The sequence below is a fragment of the Trichomycterus rosablanca genome, chromosome 8 (assembly GCF_030014385.1).
Source record: "Trichomycterus rosablanca isolate fTriRos1 chromosome 8, fTriRos1.hap1, whole genome shotgun sequence".
Lineage (NCBI taxonomy): Eukaryota > Metazoa > Chordata > Actinopteri > Siluriformes > Trichomycteridae > Trichomycterus > Trichomycterus rosablanca.
In genome coordinates, this window is record NC_085995.1 from 2,238,831 (window position 1) to 2,254,036 (window position 15,206).

The following is a 15,206-nucleotide window of genomic DNA, read 5'->3' on the forward strand; positions in this document are numbered from 1 at the left end:
TCATTTTCTGTCCTTTAAAGGATCCATTTCAGTGATATAATCCTGTTCCTTCTCAGTCTGTCTCCTCCTCATCATATTTCTGTGTCTGAGGCAGACCACTGCAGACGCCAGAAGCGTGAAGACCGAAAATGCCATCATGCCCAAACCGCAGAGCAAAATGAACCACGACTGGTCCGTACAGCTCGTGCTCGGCTTAAATTCTGCCGTCGTTGGCGTCGGATGGGGCTGCGAGTCTAAATACTGGGGAACGCTGGTGAGGTGGCACTCTTCGGACGTCTCGTTGACCAGCACGTTAATCCACACGGCGGTCTGAAGGGGGACGGGTTTGCCTCCGTCGCTGACTCTGATGTAGAGGTGGTGCATACCGTAGTCGCCGATCACGAGGGGTTGGACAAGTGTGATGTTCCCTGACCGCGGGTCGATTCGGAAAGGGCTGGACTGAGCCGGCTGGCTGGGCATCATGTGGTACGTGATGTCCGAGTTTACGCCCGAGTCGTGGTCGATGGCGTAGATCTTGGTGATGATGCTTCCAGCTTTGGTGCTGGGAGGTACGGTCAGGCAGGAGAAGTTACTGTTGGGAAGAATGACCTCGGGTTGATTGTCGTTCACGTCCTCGATGAAAACGGTCACGGAGGCGCTCGAGGAGCGGCGGGGATTGCCACCATCTATGGCCTGTAATAACAGCTCATAACGGTCCTGCTTCTCTCGGTCCACCTCGGCCGTGCAGCGGAGCACCATGTGAGTAAAATCCACGGCAAAGGGGACATCCTGATTGACCACTTGGACGTCCACGACCGTCCCGTTTTCACCCTCGTCTGCATCGAAGACGCCAATTTTTCCAACATGTGCTAATTTCAAAATGCTTTCAGAAATAAAAAATATGAAGCGTGGTGGGACGAAGGTTGGGCTGTTGTCATTCTGGTCAAGGACTTTGATTGAGACGTAGGCCAAGGCTTCCAACGGAGGAGAACCGTGGTCCCTGGCCAGGACTGTTAAAGTGTACGCCCCCTGCTGCTCCCTGTCCAAAGACTCCAGCACCGATAGCACTCCTGTCTCTTTGTTAACGCTAAAGAAAGCGGGCATGGAATAGATCAGCAAATATGCCACTTTGCCGTCGAGCTGGCTGTCGGCGTCAGACGCCCTGACTTGAATTAAAGACACGCCGGGCTCATTGTTCTCCTCAATCTCTACCTGATAGTTCTGCTTTTCGAACCGCGGCACGTTATCGTTCACGTCTTGCACCGCCACTTTGATCACTTCGCTCCCGAGGACGTGTTTTCTCCCGGGATCACTTATAACCACGGAAATCTGATAGTCGCTGCACAGCTCGAAATCGAGAGGCTTTGATGTTGACAACAGATAGCTGTCTGCTTGCGCTTTCAAAATGAACGCTGTGCTTTTGTTCTCTAAGTACAGAACCTTTTGGACGCCAGGCGGCGATGAGGTGTCCCGAGGTGTCAGAATGGCCAAGACGGTAGGGGGCTCATTCTCACGGATCAGTATTGTTTGGTTTTTAAACTCAGCCAGAAACTTAATTTCAATAGAGGGCTTTTGGAGTTCCAGCGGCAGCAGGTAAACAGTCAGCTGAGTTTGTTCAGTGGGGCATGACGTGCTCGTCATGACCACTTTTAGTATGTGTTCCTCCAGGCTGTATAACCTCACGTCCATATCTAAACTGATCCACCCTGTGGCTTGGTCCAGGTAGAAAAGCTCCTTGGCCCGGTCAGAGATCAGGGGACTGAAGGAGTACGTGATTTGGCTATTCGTAGCCAGGTCTGGGTCTACGGTCATGACATGAGCCACAGGCGTGTCCTTGGTTGCTCCAGCTGGCACGGTCACATTTTTCGGGTTTTCAGGGCTAAACTGCGGGCAATTATCATCAACATCCAGGACTGTGATGATAAGAGAGGCTGTGCCACTTAGGGCCGCTCTGCCACCGTCAACGGCCACTAGAAGCATCCGGTGCTCATCTTGAGTCTCGCGATCCAGCCCTCGTTCAACGACTAGCTCAAGATCGTCTCCATCCTGCGCCACGCTGAAGAATCCTCCAGCTCCTTCTAAGTGATACCTTATCTCAGCATTGCTGCCTATGTCCTCGTCCCAAGCCTTCTCCTCCAGGAGCACCCTGGTCCCCACGACTGCGCTCTCTGGGATCTTCAACCGTATTTCATTTGTCTCAAAATGAGGAGCTTTGTCATTAATATCCTCTACGATGACAGTTATCTTGACCATGTCCTGCTCAGGTCCCACTAACGCATCAGCCGTTATGGTACAGTACCCACCGTCCTGCGATGGACACAAGGCCTCTCTGTCCATTTTCTGCTCTGTCGTGTACACGTCCCCCGTTTCCTCATCCACTCTTAAGTAGACGCTGCCGAGCAGCAGGTATGGAGGAGGGTAGGCTCCACCTAGGGCGCCTATCTTGATTCCGTCTGTCTGCTCCTCGGGCGTCGAGAAAGGTGACGGGAGCTGGCATACGATCTGCCTGACGAATGCCACCAGAAGCACCTCGGAAAGAGAATCAGAAAAGGGTTCAAGGATCATAAAAGGAGGAGTAATTGAATAAATAAACAAATATCAAATGCTTTAACGTCCGCAATTATATATATATATATTTATATACATCGATCAGCCATAACATTAAAACCACATCCTTCTTTCTACACACATTGTCCATTTTATCAGCTCCACTTACCATATAGAAGCACTTTGTAGTTCTACAATTACTGACTGTAGTCCATCTGTTTCTCTACATGCTTTGTTACCCCCTTTCATGCTGTTCTTCAATGCTCACGATCCCCATAGGACCACCACAGAGCAGGTATTATTTAGGTGGTGGATCATTCTCAGCACTGCAGTGACACTGACATGGTGGTGGTGTGTTAGTGTGTGTTGTGCTGGTATGAGTGGATCAGACACAGCAGCGCTGCTGAAGTTTTTAAACACCTCACTGTCACTGCTGGACTGAGAATCGTCCACCAACCAAAAAAATATCCAGCCAACAGCGCCCCGTGGGCAGCGTCCTGTGACCACTGATGAAGGTCTAGAAGATGACCGACTCAAACAGCAGCAATAGATGAGCGATCGTCTCTGACTTTACATCTACAAGGTGGACCGACTAGGTAGGAGTGTCTAATAGAGTGGACAGTGAGTGTAAAAACAAAGATGTTATGGCTGATCAGTGTATATTATTCATATATATATTTATATACACACGACACCTAAGAGGAACCATCATCAAAATATGTTTATATTTAGTACACCAACACCAGACTAATGTTTACCTGAACATCCGCACCTATACCGGTATAAAAGAAGCACAGACGAGAGGATAAACTGCTTCCCCGAGTTGTAGAGAGACTTCTGATGTTAATTCTTCCACTTATTTTTTCTTTAAATGTCTGATTTTGCTTCTTTATTTGCTAGGATTCTCTGAAGTCTGGTACCTATTTACCCCATCATTTACAAGCCGAATTCCAATCCTGTCCAACAACACAGACTAAATACGTCTCTAATGCTTTTCTACACAGCTAATTAAATCATTAGTAAGACATTAAGCGGTAATTTCCTCAGGATGAAGGAGAACTTTATGACCAAGAGTCCGAAGGGCTTCTGAAATCCAGCCTGGTTGTGTCCGGTTAGCTACACTGGCTGACCATCGGCGTTTAATTCACCGGTTGATTGAGTAACCCAGGGAGGGAGTTCACTTGAATTTTATAGGAGTTTAATAACCAAATAAATGAAATTATGTTGTACTTAAGTTCCCTTTGTGCATTATGTCTTGTTTAATGATATAAAACCGTTTTATGTGACAAATATGCAGTAATGAGACAAGCAACTATTTTTCCTCCAGTAGGCACTATATGGTCAAAAGTATTGGGACACCCCTTTTAATGATTGAATTTATGTGTTCCAGACACAACAATTCCTGTAATAAATCAATTATATAAAGGAAGTTTAGCTTAATTTAAAGAATCTCCAGTGTCCTGCACTGCACATACAAATCCTCTTTTGACTGAATGAGCACAAGTTCCTACAGGCATACTCGAAAGTCTTGTGAGAAGCTTTCTCAGAAGAGTGGCTACTGTTCTAGCTAAAAGATCACATTAATTAATACATGTGTTTTTGAAACGGAAAGTCCGACAAATTCAAGTTCAGGCGTCCAAATACTTTTGACCAAAGTGTACACACGGACGTGATCACGCTTTATTAGGGTGTGTGTGTGTGTAAGGAAACAGATAAAGCAAGAAGATGTAATGATATAAAAAGCACGTCTACATCTGAGTAAGGACGGAGAGGAACTCACCTGTAACAGAGAGGCTAAGTTCATATTTCGGAGAGGTGCAGGTGATCCGTCTCCATGCTCGTGCACATGCTCACTGGTGCTCAGGTGAGGAGGAACGCTCAGGTGTGATCAGGTTCTCAGGGGCGGGATCTTACCTGCCTGCTCTGAATGACTAAAGTTCTGCTAAGTGACAAACTTCTCATTAAATCTGCTGAATTGCACTGATGTTTATTAATTTAGCTTATATAAAACTTAAATACAGCAAGTTCGCACATTACTGACTGATTGATTACTGATTCCAAAAGTTGCAGATGCAGTTATCATAGACATCAGAAGCCTCATACAAACACATACATGTAGTGCAATAAGAAATAAAATAAAAAATGTGATGTCATGTAAATATAATATATAAAAATATATAAAAATAAGAATATAAAGAACATAAAAACTAAAGCATTAAAGCATTTTACAGGTTTTACTCTCCAATGTGATAAATTTTGCTAATGAATTGTAAAAAATGCCAAATTGTTCGTGTTGCAGGGGGTGTACAAACTTTTGCACCAGACCGAACATCTGAATGCTTTGCGTGTCGCCATCGTGCGGCCCTAAACGTACACTACACCCACCTATCACCATTCACTAGTTCTACTGCTCTTACAGATTCATCCTGATCAGGGCCTCGTCGAATAGAATAGAATAGAGTAGAATAGAATATACTAGGATGGACGAGAATAGAATAGACTAGAATAGAAGAGAATAAAATAGACTAGAATAAAATAGACTATAATAGAATAGAATAGAGTACACTATACTAGACTATAATAGAATAGAATAGAGTACACTATACTAAACTCTAATAGAATAGAATAGATTATAATAGAATAGAATAGAATAGAATAGAATAAACTAGAGTACACTTTACTACACTATAATAAAATATAATAGAATAGAATAAAATGCCTTTATTGATCATATATACAGATACACATGTACAGTAAAACGAAATTCCTTCTTCACATATCACAGCTTGTAATTATAAGGTTGCTGGTTCAAGCCCATCACTGCCAAGTTTCCACTGTTGGGCCCCTGAGCAACTGTGTTGTCATAATAACATAAATAAAACAAATATTAAATAAATATGAAGTTATAGCACCCATAGCAAAAGTAGTGGGCGGGACCTGTCACTCATGGTTTGTCCTCAATCAATCATATTACAGCTATGTAACCGATGCCCCGCCCACCGCTTCCTTTGAAGATCAAAGCTCCGCTCTGACATTTACTCTCGTTTATTGAGAACCTGCCGCTAGAACAGAGCATGGCGACCACACCCTGCACCTCAGGTTAGTTTATTCTTCTCATCTTACATCACCTATACAACCCTGTAGTCTGTACACAGCAGGATTAAACCATTTTACTTCATTCAACCTTCATAATAACACGAGTTCAGCCGGAGGGTAAAAATACTTTCACCAGACAGAATTATACAGCAATAAAACTACCAGAGCTGAAGAGGAATTCATTCTGTCTGCGGGTTTCATTTCACACACTTACAGCTACAGCTGGACGAGATATGAAGCTACTTTTACTTTTAAGTGTGTGTGTGTGTGTGTGTGTGTGTGTGTGTGTGTGTGTGTGTGTGTGTGTCACAGCTGTAAATCTTGGGAGTTTAATAGTTTATGCTTCTGTACTTTTTTTGTGACTGGATGATTGGAACACATGCTTCTATGTAGTAGTAGTATTAATAATAATAATAATAATAATAATAATAATAACGATAATAATAGTAATAATATTAATAATAATAATAATTACCTTTAAAACATTTGTTAAGGAATGTCTAAGTGTAACGAAATATCAGGTGTTTTACAAATAATTCTGAGAATCATCCATCACCTAAATGATACCTGCTCTGTGGTGGTCCTGACCATTGAAGATCAGGGTGAAAGGGGGCTAACAAAGCATGTAGAGAAACAGATGGACTACAGTCAGTAATTGTAGAACTACAAAGTGCTTCTATATGGTAAGTGGAGCTTATACAAGGAGAAACAAGGAGGTGGTTTTAGTGTTATGGCTGATCAGTGTATATGTATAATTTCATATATAAGTCTATTAGGGGGGCATTTGTAGTGGTTGTAGCCTAGTGGTTAAGGTACTGGACTAGTAATCAAAAGGATGCTGGTTCAAGCCCCACTACTGCCAAATTGCCACTGTTGGGCTCTTGAATATACTGTCAAGGTACTGTAAGTCGAAAATGTAAATGCATTTTGAACATATCTGAATATATATGGTGATTATCGCTTTGGTTTGTATGTACAAACTCTGTGGAACAGTGGTCAACAACAGTGGTCAGGAAGAAAGCCCAAACTGTTACCTTATGTTGGGATGAAATTTGTCTGGATTTGTCAGTCCAAGAACCACCAAAAGATCCATTAAATGACTGAAGCTTGGAGCTTTACATTGAAAATATATGGAAATATGTGGACTTCAATGAAAATCAGGTCAGTGGCAACCAAAGGTTAGAGATACAGCTTATTCCTGCCAAATATAGTATCTGTATCTCTCACCTTCGGCTGGAACATTAACCGTGATGTATTTTTAAATCCTTAAACTGTGAACAATCCACACAGCTTTAACCACACTGGTACCTTTAACAGAGTGTATTTACACTTCATGATGAGCCGAGTGTACCTCAGTGTGCCGTTACCAACAGAACCATGTTCATAAAACGTTCACAGAGTTCGAGGCCGAGATTGGGGAGCTGCTGGACGAGTTTGAGGCGGTGGTGGAGGAACTGAGCGCCCCGTCGGTGAAGACCCACGGCACCTACGAGCCGCTGCTGACCGCGGCTAAACAGCGTCCGTCTTCTGGAGATGGAGTCGCAGACAGTGGCATTGAGGACACGGATGAAGGTGAGCGCTCATGCTCATCCACTCGTTAATTTAATGTTCATTTATCACCCTGAGGGTTCATCTGTGGGCACTGAGAAATCCCCCAAACCCACAGCGTGGCATAATAGTGAAGTGTTCCGCCGGTGACTCAAGGTGTTAATTCCTCACTGGGGTTTTGTTTTATGATTAAAACTGAAAAGATTAGTTCTTTCTCTGTGGGAAAAGGTTTTTTAGATCTTCTAGAGCTCTTAAAATTGGCTGCCCGTCCAGAAATCAGCTATGCTAACACTTAAAGACTAAACCTCTGGGCATCAGTGGGCAACTGCTACAGTCAGATGAATGTTCTGCCTCTTGCAACCACAAGTAATTGTTTAATCCCAGATCATAACATTACATTTTAAGTATTTAACAATTTTCCTCCCAATCTAGTCATTCATCTCCCAGTTTAGCCAGTTTGTTCCACTCCTGACCGCATCTTTTCACCTGCCTGATGTGGGTTCATATGGGGATCCGTATCGTGCACAGAGAGTCACACACTGATCTTCATTATTCCCTGTCTCATCGTGTAGACGCCATCGATCAACCAGCAGAGGTCGTAATTGCAGCAGTTTTGGGGAATCCCTGCTCAGCCATTGCCCCGCCCCGTGCATACACACAGCCCATCGTGCGTCTGTGTACGTGCCCGGCTGGCTAGCTACCAATCAATGTAGATAATGTAGCATCAACTGTACAGATGTTCCCAGAACTTTAGTCTTCCTTCACCATACTTCACATGTGCCACTAGACTAGAGCGTATTCTCCCAACCGGTTTGTCCTCCAGACTGCCAGAGGTGGTGTGCTTTACACCACTGAACACTTGACACTGGGAGACTTTGACCTATAGGGCAGTGGTAGCCTAGTGGGTAGGGCTTTGGGTCATCAATCGGAAGATTGTCGGTTCAAATCCAGGTTCTGCTATGCAGCCACTGTTGGGCCCTTGAGCAAGGCCCTTAACCCTGTCTGCTCTGTGGGCATCCTATAGGGCAGTGGCAGCCTAGTGGGTAGAGCTTTGAGCTACCAATCGGAAGATTGTCAGTTCAAATCCAGGCTCTGCTATGCAGCCTCTGTTGGGCCCTTGAGCAAGGCCCTTAACCCTGTCTGCTCCATGGGCGTCCTATAGAGTCGTAATAGCCTAGTGGGTAGAGCCTTGGGCTTTCAATCGGAAGATTGTCAGTTCAAATCCAGGCTCTGCTATGCAGCCACTGTTGGGCCCTTGAGCAAGGCCCTCAACCCTGTCTGCTCCATGGGCATCCTATAGGGCAGTGGTAGCCTAGTGGGTAGAGCTTTGGGCTATCAATCGGAAGATTGTCGGTTCAAATCCAGGCTCAAATCCAGGCTCAAATCCAGAGCAAGGCCCTTAATGCTCCATGGGTTTCCTGTAGGGCAGTGGTAGCCTAGTGGGTAGAGCTTTGGGTTATCAATCAGAAGATTGTCAGTTCAAATCCAGGTTCTGCTATGCAGCCACTTTTGGGCCCTTGAGCAAGGCCCTCAACTCTGTCTGCTCCAGGCTTGATTGGGACACTCAGGAACTCAAAGAACCGATGTATGTATTCGTGTATGTTCAGGATTCGTTTGTGTACGTTTTAGGAAGTGAAGCATCTCGGGGGAACAGCTTGAATGCCAGCGTAGAGGAGCTGAACACGGCCTGCATGATGCCAGCTTTAAAAGGTAATTCAGGTACACTGCCACTCTGATACCCATCACATTTAAGCAAATAAAAAGGCTAAAGACCCCGAACTGTGTTGCTTTTTTGTGGACGGGGGGAAAATCTGCACCTAATTTCATGCTTTCTGGCTTCCATCCCCGTCGATTCTTTAGTTTGGTACGACCTCTCGGTATCTTCGAGGTTTAGAGGTCCGTCCCCGCATCCATGCTCACATCCGGAAAGGGATTAAAGTTCCAGGCTGAACCGAAGTGAATGGGAGCGGAGTGGCTGTCGGAGGAGGATTTTTATCTCGTTTTGTCAGGGAGGCGAAGAGAAGCCGATCAGACTATCAACCGCTCCACTGTCGAGCGTGGACGCGTGGCTGTTTCAGCCTAACGGAACTAATCTTCGAGATAGACGCTGCGTTTTACGGGATGTTTATGATACGAGGTTTAAAGCGGCTTGAAGGTGCAGCTGTGAATTTGTTTATTAGTTTTTTGCTGGGATTAATTTATTTTAGGTAACACGGAATATAACACGCGAAGTTCCTTAGCATTTAATATTATATATTACACCGATCAGCCATAACATTAAAATGTAGTTCTACAATTACTGACTGTAGTCCATCCGTTTCTCTGCATGCTTTGTTACCCCCTTTCATGCTGTTCTTCAATGGTCAGGACTGAGAATAGTCCACCAACCACAGATATCCAGCCAACAGCGCCCCGTGGGCAGCGCCCTGTGACCACTGATGAAGGTCTAGAAGATGACCGACTCAAACAGCAGATAAGCGATCGTCTCTGACTTTACATCTACAAGGTGGACCAACTAGGTAGGAGTGTCTAATAGAGTGGACAGTGAGTGGACACGGTATTTAAAAACTCCAGCACAACACACACTAACACACCACCACCATGTCAGTGTCACTGCAGTTCTGAGAATGATCCACCACCTAAATAATACCTGCTCTGTGGTGGTCCTGTGGGGGTCCTGACCATTGAAGAACAAAGTAAAAGCAGGTTAAAAAAGTATGTATAGAAACAGATGGACTACAGTCAGTAATTGTAGAACTACAAAGTGTTTCTATATGGTAAGTGGAGCTGATAAAAGAGTCATGAAGGTAAATACAATAAAACAGTAATTAAATATGAATAACAAGCAAATACAAGGTGGCAGCAAGGTGCCTCAAATAGTCCTCAAATCTGGGCGCTGCACTCGAGCAGTTTCACATCTATTTTTGTGTCTGCTCCGGGTTTCCTGTAGGCGCTCTGGTTTAGTTTCATCAGCTGTGGTGGGTGTGTGAGTGGGTGTGTGGGTGGATCGTTCGTAAATGTGTTTTCTGTCTTTTTTCTTCCAGCCAAACTGGGCGACACCTCCGATCTCCAGAGCTTCATCGAGAATCTGGATAAAGAGCTTGCAGGTACCACCAGAGCCCAGACCTTCAGAAATCAATCAGAATGTTTTTTGTAGGTGAAGGTGCAGCAAAAAATGATTACGTGATATTACAAAAGGTTCAAATGTGATCCTTCGTCGCTGCTATAACAGCCACCACTCTTCTGGGATGCATTTTCTCCCATTGTTTCCCAATTTAGCGTAGTCAATCTGTCTTCCGCTGCCGGGGGATCCCTGATTGCAGTCGAGGTGGGTACACCACCACCCATGCCCCCCCCCCCGGAACCCTTTTTTCACCCATGCATTCTGCACAGGGTCCTTATACAGTGTTTGTAGACCCCGCCCACATAGTCCGGTCATCCCGCCCTAGCAAAATTGGGATGGGCGGGATGCAACACCGACTTTCGAACCGAGGATATCCCGCTGCGCCACCTGGGCGCCTTTCCACTACATTTTAAACCAAGTCGCCACAGCGGATCTGGTCCTCACACCAGTTTTTAATGTCGGATGCCCTTCCTGACCCTCCTATTTTTATTTGGACACTTAGTGCACCCCCGGTTGATTGGACATTAGCCTATCATGTCCTTGCAGACGGTAGGCACCGCTTAGATTCGAACCCAAGCGCCCGGTTAACGTCAATCACTAATATTGTTTATCAGGTCTGGCTCACCATGAGCGATCCAGATCATCCCAAAAGTATTAGATAGGGTTAAGGTCAGGGTTCTGTTTAAGCAATTTCATTTATGGGTTCTACTTTGTGCCCAGGGCAACTGCCATGCCACAACCATGTTTTACCACTGTGTAGTTGGCATAGCAGTAAGACATGCTATTAAACTTGAGAGTTCAAATCTCATGTCTGCTGCCAGCCGTCCAAATGTCTATACGGACAATGATTGGCTCGTTCCTCATAACTGCTGCAGTTATGCCCTCTACTGGCTGACCGATGGCGACTGCACAGAGACGGGGGATAATGTAGATCAGTGTGTGACTCTCCGTGCGCGATACGGATCTCCGTATGAACCCAGCTCATGCAGGTCTACAGCAGTAGAGGGCAGTTAAAGCCTAGCTGTTAAGATACTGGACTAGTAATCAAAACGTCGCTGGTTCAAGCCTTACCAGTGCCAGGTTGCCACTGTTGGGCCCTTGAGCAAGGCCCTTAACCCTCAATTGCTTAGACAGTATACTGTCACAGTACTGTGAGTCGATTTGGATGAAAAGCGTCAGGTGATTTGATATGACTAGTTTGGGTTGCCCAAACCATCGAAACACCACCAGGGTATTTAAATAGTCTAATAGTCTAACAGTGATGTGCTTTACACCTCTCCTCCTCATGCTTGGTATTGAACGTGCTGATTTGAGACCTGTGTGTGGTTTTAACAGCTCAGCTTTAGTTTGTCTATAGAGGTAACATGGCTATATGGTTTATTTAGCATCTGTTATTATAAATGGAATTGCAGTTAGAATAGTGTGTGTATACTTTTGGCAGTGTAGCATGTGCAGTTAGCTGCAATGTTGGCCTCAGTTGGCACCATAGTGCTGAAATACCGAGTCCCATTTGCATAGCGTTCGTTATTATTACCGCCGGGGTAATTTAGCTATTAAGGCTTAAGTGTGGCGTTTTATGTACTGGAGAGATTCATGAGTTTATTTTCATGGCCTCATTTTACTGCATGAATAATTAGAACGTGAACACATACGAGGGAAAAAAACCTCAATTTATTTGCATTAATGCAGCATATGATCAGCAATCACGAAACGTCCAGTATATTAATAAAAGTCGCGGCATAAATTACCCCCGACAGCCTGGTGTTAATAAAAGAGCGCTGCTTTTACACATCCGGCACGATCATGAATCATAAATCCCTGGACACGTGAGCATGTTAATCTTCACCTCACGCCTGTCGAGTCGTGTCACAACTTTATCTTCTTCGCAGAGATGTGAACAGACGGTGTAGCTACAGGACACAGGACGAGACCAAGAACCAACATCTGCGGGATCCTGGACCAAAATCAGCCTCTTGAGGTTGGACCTTTGACAAGTATTCCACCAAGAAATGCAGATTTTTGACAGTCACTACTGGAATTAGCATAATATCGTAACACAGGGTCTGTCTGAAAACCTAGTGAGCTGCCTTGCTGCCTACTGCCTACCTGATCAGCTGCCTCAGTAGATAGGATTCTAATAAGACATGGAACTCATAATCAGATTATTTAGACGCTTTACTAACACAGCACGCCAGCTAACGTCTCCCTGTGTGTACCGAAAACAGTTAAACTGTCGAGCCCAAATTTATAAATAAACGACACTTGTGCACCTTTATACACATTAAACATCAATGAGAATTCATTTACATTTAAAGGAACTCCGTTGGTTGCTCCGCATTTAATTCGTCCGCCACGTTTGTCATATTTTGTGATGAATGCTGAATGCTGGGATTGTCTTCAGCGCTGAGGAGGTGTCGGACGCTCCCTCGTCATTCAGTCAGATTATCACTCCGAATTAATTGTGCCTTAGTAGGAGCATCTCAAGAGATCTAAGAATTTAGACACGCCCTCTTCTCAGGAGTGTAGGATGTGTAGAGATCACCAGGTTTTCAGACACACCCAGAGATTCCAATTAAAATGTGGATAAAACTGATTTAAAGAAACACAAAGTGGCTTTAAGGCAGAGGTGTTTTGTTTGGGCGGCGCCCCACACCTCAAGTACTTTAACCTCAACAGCAGCTCGGCCAGCGAACGCAGACGTTCTGTATTCAAAGCTTATTGTAAACAAGTCTTGACCCATACAAGCGTTTACGCCCCCCCTAAGTGTCGCAACCCCCTCACCAAGCACATGGATCAACGTCTGAATGACTAAATAAGAATCCATTAAACGTTTAGTTTGTTTGGGCTCAGTGTGGGCAAAGCCATACATGCACCGTGTTTGCTTTATCTATCGTTATAAAACACATTACACACATGTGGACTATTATATTTAGTATATTAGTGACTCAGGTACAAAAGCTGTGTGAATTATCTGCATTTTATCTGCATTTTAATTGTTATCACTGTAATAAGGAATGTAAATAAACAAAAAACGAGTGTACTGATTTGTATTTTGTGTTTTTATACATTTGTGCACCTGGCTTGGCTTGTAAAATTTAAAAGCAGCTTGTTTTATACTTAAATATATACAAATGGTTAAAATATAGACACGACTGAAGAATTCTGCCGTGTAAATGAGTGCAGCTACACTCCTGTTCAGATTTTTTACTGTGGTTTATTTATATATTTGTAAACTTTGTATTTTTTATATGAATAAATATATTAAGTGTTTATTTTATAATGTGTATTTTGTATGGCTCTTTCTATGAGTTCTTTTATTATTAAATATTACATACACCGATTAGGCATAACATTATGACCACCTTCCTAATATTGTGTTGGTCTCACTTCTGCTTCCAAAACAACCCAGCAACTGTGCTGCTCTGTGTATTCTGTAAATACACCTTTCTATCAGTGTAGTATGGTCCCTTTGGCGTTCCATACAGGGGATTGGGGGTGTCCCGGTGTGTACATGAGGAAAGAGTTCAGTCTGAGTAAAGATGCCTGTCGGCTAAATAGCTACAGTGGTGTGGATATTTATTGCAGTAATACAAAACACTACAATCAGAACCAGCATTAATTCTTCAGCTGTTTAAGCTGCAGTAGCTTGTCTGTTGGATCGGACCACATGTGCATCACTGAGCCTTGGCTGCCCATGACCCTGTCACCGGTTTATCACTGTTCCTTCCTTGGACCACTTTTGATAGATACTGACCACTGCAGACCGGAAACACAGCACAAAAGCTGCAGTTTTGGAGATGCTCTGACCCAGACGTCTAGCCATCACAATTTGGCCCTCGTCAAACTTGCTCAGATCCTCACGCTTGATCATTTTTCCTGCTTCTAACATCAACTTTGAGGATAAAATGTTCACTTGCTGCCTAATATATCCCCCCCCACTAACAGGTGCCGTGATGAAGAGATAATCAGTGTTATTCACGTCACCTCTCAGTGGTCATAATGTTATGCCTGATGTATATACAGTATATCTATATCTATCTATCATATATATATATACAGTGTATCACAAAAGTGAGTACACCCCTCACATTTCTGCAGATATTTAAGTATATCTTTTCATGGGACAACACTGACAAAATGACACTTTGACACAATGAAAAGTAGTCTGTGTGCAGCTTATATAACAGTGTAAATTTATTCTTCCCTCAAAATAACTCAATATACAGCCATTAATGTCTAAACCACCGGCAACAAAAGTGAGTACACCCCTTAGTGAAAGTTCCTGAAATGTCAATATTTTGTGTGGCCACCATTATTTCCCAGAACTGCCTTAACTCTCCTGGGCATGGAGTTTACCAGAGCTTCACAGGTTGCCACTGGAATGCTTTTCCACTCCTCCATGACGACATCACAGAGCTGGCGGATATTCGAGACTTTGCGCTCCTCCACCTTCCGCTTGAGGATGCCCCAAAGATGTTCTATTGGGTTTAGGTCTGGAGACATGCTTGGCCAGTCCATCACCTTTACCCTCAGCCTCTTCAATAAAGCAGTGGTCGTCTTAGAGGTGTGTTTGGGGTCATTATCATGCTGGAACACTGCCCTGCGACCCAGTTTCCGGAGGGAGGGGATCATGCTCTGCTCAGTATTTCACAGTACATATTGGAGTTCATGTGTCCCTCAATGAAATGTAACTCCCCAACACCTGCTGCACTCATGCAGCCCCAGACCATGGCATTCCCACCACCATGCTTGACTGTAGGCATGACACACTTATCTTTGTACTCCTCACCTGATTGCCGCCACACATGCTTGAGACCATCTGAACCAAACAAATTAATCTTGGTCTCATCAGACCATAGGACATGGTTCCAGTAATCCATGTCCTTTGTTGACATGTCTTCAGCAAACTGTT

General features: G+C 44.2%; 2 protein-coding genes across 2 annotated transcripts; one reads left to right on the plus strand and one right to left on the minus strand.

Moving 5' to 3' along the window:
• pcdh20 (protocadherin 20) lies at positions 1–4,330 on the minus strand. Its single transcript, XM_063000939.1, has 2 exons — positions 4,307–4,330; positions 1–2,508 (listed from the first exon to the last, which is right to left on the minus strand). The coding sequence occupies exons 1-2, from the start codon at positions 4,328–4,330 to the stop codon at positions 1–3; spliced, it is 2,532 nt and encodes an 843-aa protein (XP_062857009.1).
• Positions 4,331–5,581: 1,251 nt separating this feature from the next.
• On the plus strand, positions 5,582–13,574 carry si:dkey-27i16.2 (regulator of cell cycle RGCC-like). Its single transcript, XM_063000351.1, has 5 exons — positions 5,582–5,625; positions 7,021–7,194; positions 8,800–8,880; positions 10,215–10,277; positions 12,184–13,574. The coding sequence occupies exons 1-5, from the start codon at positions 5,601–5,603 to the stop codon at positions 12,189–12,191; spliced, it is 351 nt and encodes a 116-aa protein (XP_062856421.1). The 5' UTR covers positions 5,582–5,600; the 3' UTR covers positions 12,192–13,574.
• Positions 13,575–15,206: the final 1,632 nt, after the last annotated feature.

Coding starts and splice junctions, on each gene's coding strand:
- si:dkey-27i16.2 (XM_063000351.1), top strand. CDS start 5,601: ATGGCGACCACACCCTGCACCTCAG. Junction 5,626..7,020: donor GACCACACCCTGCACCTCAG/GTTAGTTTATTC, acceptor AAACGTTCACAG/AGTTCGAGGCCGAGATTGGG. Junction 7,195..8,799: donor CATTGAGGACACGGATGAAG/GTGAGCGCTCAT, acceptor TGTACGTTTTAG/GAAGTGAAGCATCTCGGGGG.
- pcdh20 (XM_063000939.1), bottom strand. CDS start 4,330: ATGAACTTAGCCTCTCTGTTACAG. Junction 2,509..4,306: donor ACTTAGCCTCTCTGTTACAG/GTGAGTTCCTCT, acceptor TCTCTTTCCGAG/GTGCTTCTGGTGGCATTCGT.